General features: G+C 36.6%; 2 protein-coding genes across 2 annotated transcripts; both read right to left on the reverse strand.

Annotated features, from left to right (window-relative positions):
* Positions 1-1,069: 1,069 nt before the first annotated feature.
* LOC111481651 lies at positions 1,070-2,684 on the reverse strand. The gene has a single exon (XM_023127192.1). It carries the CDS (start codon positions 2,625-2,627, stop codon positions 1,374-1,376), a length of 1,254 nt encoding a protein of 417 aa, XP_022982960.1. The 5' UTR covers positions 2,628-2,684; the 3' UTR covers positions 1,070-1,373.
* Positions 2,685-3,065: 381 nt separating this feature from the next.
* Positions 3,066-5,487, reverse strand: LOC111481755 (40S ribosomal protein S5-like). The gene is made up of 5 exons (XM_023127342.1): positions 5,380-5,487; positions 4,772-4,863; positions 4,164-4,435; positions 3,472-3,675; positions 3,066-3,394 (listed from the first exon to the last, which is right to left on the reverse strand). Exons 2-5 carry the CDS (start codon positions 4,859-4,861, stop codon positions 3,340-3,342), a joined length of 621 nt encoding a protein of 206 aa, XP_022983110.1. The 5' UTR covers positions 4,862-4,863; positions 5,380-5,487; the 3' UTR covers positions 3,066-3,339.
* Between the last annotated feature and the right edge of the window lie 34 nt (positions 5,488-5,521).

A 5,521-nucleotide genomic window follows, 5' to 3' on the forward strand; every position in this document is an offset into this window, starting at 1 on the left:
AAAAAAAAAAAAAAAGCCTGCAACACTCGGGAGAGAGAGAGAGAGAGAGAGAGAGAGAGCTGGTTCAGAAGAAAAAAAAATTACAAAAATTAAAAAAAAAAAAAAAACAAAAAACAAAATAGCCCGTAATTTTACTTTGCGAGGGAGGGACGTGGCTGGTCAATATAGAAAAATAGGAGGGTAAAATGGGAATTCAAATGGCGGCGTCACGAAGTTCCACTGCACATACAGTATTATACGAGATCGCCATTGAGAAATTGACACGTAATGAGAAGGTTTCTCCAACTCGTGACGTGGTATCTTTTGAGAGTCACGTGTGTTGCACGTGATATGACTATCTAAAATCAAAATTGTTTTCCTCTTATTTTTCTTCTTTTGTTTTCCCCTTTTATTTTGTGTTCAATTATTTTTGTCATTCTTTGAATTTCCCATTTGAAAGCATTTTAATTTTGAAAATAATGATAAAGTAGCAAAGTCAATGACTGTCGTCTGTGTTGGAATGACCTGATAAAAAAAAATTGGTTTTTAAATAAAATTAATTTTAAAGTGAGTGGTAAAGGTGCTTGAATAATTTTAGATGAGCGAAACTATTTTTAAATAAATACAAAACATATTTTAAAAAATTTAATTTAATTTTAAAATATATCTTTGGACAGAGTGGGTTTTTTGAGTACTTTTTATTTATTAATCTCTCTAAAAAAAACCCTTCTTCATTAATAGTATAAAATCGTTCAATAAACTACTGAAATATTAAAATTTCCAAAAAAAAAAAAAATTACTAAGCTTAAAAATTGATTCTTTTCCTGAAAAGCTATTTTTTCTAATCTTCGGCTAGCCAATCATAGAGCAATTAATATTAGTCACTTTGGATAGTCACGGGAATTTTTAAAATTTATATGATTTGAATCTGTCTTTCCCGACAATGGTAACTTAAGTTTCATAGAGTCATTAGCACATAATCTCGGTAGCCTCTTAGAAGATAAATAACACGAACCAAAACTATTCCACTCATTCCCAATCAAATTATAGCAACGAAGCAGGCAGCAAGTTTGGCTTAATGACATTTCTCTGTTTTAGAAGCAGAGCAACAAACAGCTCATAACATTGATAAAAATATCTCCAATCTTCTGGAATAACAGTTTGATTCAAAAAGACTAACACTAAATAATTCATTTCCTGAAAACAAAAAACAGCAACAAAAGACTAACAGATTGAAGAACATCATCTAAGCGACTGGTCTAATGCTATAATTCTTCTCCATAACTATTATCACAGTAGGCAGAATAAACAACTTATGCTATTCATTATTTCATTTTTATGTAAAAGATTGAGAAGAACAACTATCTTACCTCTTTCAAGCATTATCACCATCATCATACTCTTACAGGCTTTTGTAGAACAGCGGACAGATAAACCTCAGATTTGCCTGACTCGGATTTCTCCCCAATGACCCACTTCAGTTTTTTTAATCCAAACCGCTCGATCAAGCGTGTTAAAGCTTTTTTCTTCTCATCATTCGCACAATAGAAGTTATCCAACCAAAGCAATCCGCCCGCCCTTAAGATCCGATCGATATCGAACATTAGGAACTCCAGTTTTTCAGGCTTTCCACCAATGTCCAATGCACTTGAGGCATGAACCAAATCAAACACATTGTCGTAGAAAGGGAATCTGTGATCTAAACTCAAAAAGAGAGGAAACAATCCTCTTGCAGCAATGAATTCACTGAATGGGGCATCAATATTCAGTGTAGAGGTTATGACAGTGACATTTTTCTCGGCCATTCTAGCAGCAAAAGTCCCAGACCCTCCACCAATATCAAAGCCTATCCTGATTCCTCCGCTAGTTAAAGCTAGAACGTCATCGATGGAAAAATCATTCTTCCCTCTGGCCTTCACAAATCTCTGATTCTCAAATCCACTAACCAAATCAAAGCAACCGACACAATCTCTGCCTAATTTCTTACTATTCAGACAATTGAAATTTTTACATCCAAGTCCACTCCACATAACAATCTTATCACTTACAGGTTTCCATAGAGAGGAAGGGAAAGGTTGTAAACCTACCTTTGGCACAGATTTGGCCAAACATCTCCGCCTCGGCAAGGGCTCACATCCACGAAGAATCAGCTTCTGAGCAAGGCTCCAATCGTCGGGACAAGGTCCAGAGACCTTGTAATTCATATACTGCGACAAAAGGTCCATCGATTTCTCACACGAATGCCCCACAGATGCGACCATTTCAGTGATTCCACTTTTCGAATCCTTGCCAAGAGGAAGCGGATGGCGCTGGAGGAAGAGTTTGAGCTCGTCTGCGACATTGGATCTGGAGAGATCGATGCTCTGATATCCGAGAATTTCCTTTTCCATCTGAGCCAGCTTTTTCTGAGAAACCTCGATCTCTCTGAGAATAAGAGATACCTGCTCGGATATGACAGAAAAGTTCTTGTGTGCGCGATTAAGCGAATGAACTTCGCGATCTTTGGGAGAGTAAGTGAAGGCGTATAATGCGAAAAGATTCGTGGTGATTACAGAAATGAGCATGAGAATGTTGAGCGCTGAAGAACAAATGGACGCCCTTTTGAATCTGGCGGTTCCATCTCCGATTTTCAGAGAAACGGAACCCATTGAAGCTCACCTTTCAGCTCTGCCACTGCTGCCGCGGAACTGGAAGTGAGCGAGATTCGTAGAGTTGAAGGCAACGGGGAGGGTAGATTTGTAATTAAAATAATATAAAAGGGCATTTTTTTAACCCTTTTTTAATTTGATTTAAAAACTGGGGTTTCATTCAATGACTTATTAAAAAATGGCTGTCAACTAGTTTGCCATTATTACATACTAGTTTGATAACGAGTCTACATTTAAGCTATTGACAATTTCCATTTTAATCCAAATATAAATTTAGTTCGATTTTTAAGGTTTTTTTTTTTTAATTTTTTTTTGTCCCTTTATTGCATGGAAATTAATTTTTCATATACTCCTAAGATTTTTAACTTTAGAGACCATAATAGAATGAGATCTAAATTAAAACGGGCTAAAATAAACTAAACCAAATAACGAGGAAGCTCAACTAATAAGGAGTTTTAATGTAATAATTTTGAAAAGCAACCATAAATAAACATTAAAGTATTACAAATATCCATATGACAAAGATTCTCACCAAATATAAAGACTTCTCATTAAGGCTTTAATCAAGAATATGATGGATTCTCGCTGGCTAAGATAAAGCAAACAAAACATTGAGGACAACAATGTCCATAGAAACTTTGAACTAGATGATGAACCGAAAACCAAGCTTTTGATGAATCCTTTGAGCTCTCTCTCCTTTGTCGAACTACTCTTAACGATTGGCCTTTGCAACTCTCTCAATCTCATCCTTTTTCTTGATAGCGTAACTGCAAAAACAGAATAACACAATGAAATATGGTGCAAGGATGGATGAAAAATTAGTAAGAGGAGATATGATGTTTACCTGTTTGATGAGCCCTTTGCTGCGTTGATGAGTTCATCAGCCAAACATTCAGCAATAGTCTTGATGTTTCTGAAAGCAGCCTCACGGGCACCAGTTGTAATAAGGTATATTGCTTGATTTACACGTCGCAGAGGGGATATATCCACAGCTTGACGCCTAACAACACCAGCTGAACCAATTCGGGTAGCATCTTCACGGGGTCCACTGCCAGATCCCATGTCAAAAAATATGTTAAGAGGAAACTGAAAACCCAAAAATTGCAGAATTACCATGATCTTTGTTCCGGACATTGATTCAAGATGCAGTATTTAAATCACAAATTCCGTCCAATAAAGTCGTGCACTAAAAGTTAGAACCAAACACAGTTACCAATATTCATGTGAAAATACTCGTCAACATTGTAACAAGGACAGTTTGTGAGGTTTGACTAAATTGTAGGGATCCTATTGAAAATTTTAGAACATACGGACTAAAAGTTAGAACTAAACCCAAATCATAAATACCAAAGTGTAACCAAGTCTAAACCATAGAGACTAAATTGAACCTTTAAAGACTAAATTAAAACCTTGTCTAAACCATAGATACCAAATCTGTAATTGGACCTAAAAGTTACGATGGTATACTTAAACACAACATGAATGGAATTACATAAACACAACATGAATGGAATTCAGTGGATCCAATATGCATACCTGTTAACAACAGCATCAACAATAACTTGAATTGGATTCAAATCAGTTAGCAGATGAATAATCTCCATCGCATGCTTAATAATCCTCACAGCCATTAGTTTCTTTCCATTGTTTCTGCCATGCATCATAAGCGAGTTTGTCAGTCTCTCCACAATTGGGCATTGAGCTTTCCTGAAACGCTTCATGGAATATCGACCTGCAGTGTGTGGAACATAGGTCGCATGCTTGGCTGGTGCAACTCCAATGTAATCCCCCAGAGACATGTCATTAACCTGTATAATCACAACCGTTCGATCATATCAGTGGAACTCAATGGCATTGAGATTTCACCTAACAACCCAATTCAAGCAGGAAACAAAAAGAACCCAACAACCATACGAACAGATCTCAGTTTTCAACTCCTCCACATCGTCATGATAAGCAAAAAGTTGTTCTCAGACTTATTTTAACTCAGAAGTAAAATAACACGAGAGGCAGTGAAATCATTATGAGTGAGAGGTGAATCCATCAATAGCTTCCAACATTATCGGAAAATTTAAAGTTATCCTAAAATTGCTTCCCACAAACATCAGTCTAAGAAACGGGGCATTAGGGGAAAAAAATGAAACCTGGACATCATCAAAGGTCCAGCGATTGAAAAGCTTCACGTCGTATTGAGGCTGGATCAGTTCCTGAGTCACTTCGACCGCTTCAGCCATTTCTACGGAAGACAAAATAGTAAGTCAGATTTACATGGATGAAGAAGACCAAAGGTCATCAATGTTCCGATAAATCCTAAAGAACAAAAAGAGAAGAATGCAGCTCTCAAAAAAAGCAGCCGAACAAATTACTCCCAAAACCTTGTGTAAACAGCCAAACTTCAATACCGAGAAGAAAAACTTAGAAAGACTAAATGAAGAGGGAACAAACAACTCATGTCAAATAGAACGAGTGTATAGTGTGCACGAATCCTTAAACCCTAGCAACATTCTCTAATCAGCAGCAGAAAACCCTCCAACAAACACTAACAATAACACAACCACTAAACCAAATAAAGATTTAAAAAATAATCGGACACAGATCAAAGAACAACCAGCAAAAAATTCCAATTCAGAACTGAACTGCAACAGCCATTGCAGAAAAGAAACCACAATAAATTTTCAACATCGATCGGCAACATAACGGTTGAGATAAGGACATAAAGAAGAAGATTGAAAGTATTGAAGAAGAAACTTACTTGGAACGGCGACGAGCAAAATGGAAAGCAGGAGGTGAAGGCTCGGTTCGGCGGCTAGGGTAAAACGAGGGAAAATTATACGGAAGACGGGCTTTTAAGAGGGTTTTCAATTATGCAAAAAAAAAAAAAAAAAAAAAAAAAA

This window comes from Cucurbita maxima, unplaced genomic scaffold (assembly GCF_002738345.1).
Source record: "Cucurbita maxima cultivar Rimu unplaced genomic scaffold, Cmax_1.0 Cma_Scf00007, whole genome shotgun sequence".
Taxonomy (NCBI): Eukaryota; Viridiplantae; Streptophyta; class Magnoliopsida; order Cucurbitales; family Cucurbitaceae; genus Cucurbita; species Cucurbita maxima.

Excerpts from the sequence above, each read along its gene's own strand:
- LOC111481651 (XM_023127192.1), bottom strand. The coding sequence starts at position 2,627 with ATGGGTTCCGTTTCTCTGAAAATCGGAGATGGAACCGCCAGATTCAAA.
- LOC111481755 (XM_023127342.1), bottom strand. The coding sequence starts at position 4,861 with ATGGCTGAAGCGGTCGAAGTGACTCAGGAACTGATCCAGCCTCAATAC. Across the intron at positions 4,436-4,771 it reads GGACCTTTGATGATGTCCAG|GTTAATGACATGTCTCTGGG; the intron begins GTTTCATTTTTT and ends GTGATTATACAG. Across the intron at positions 3,395-3,471 it reads GCAAAGGGCTCATCAAACAG|TTACGCTATCAAGAAAAAGG; the intron begins GTAAACATCATA and ends CTGTTTTTGCAG.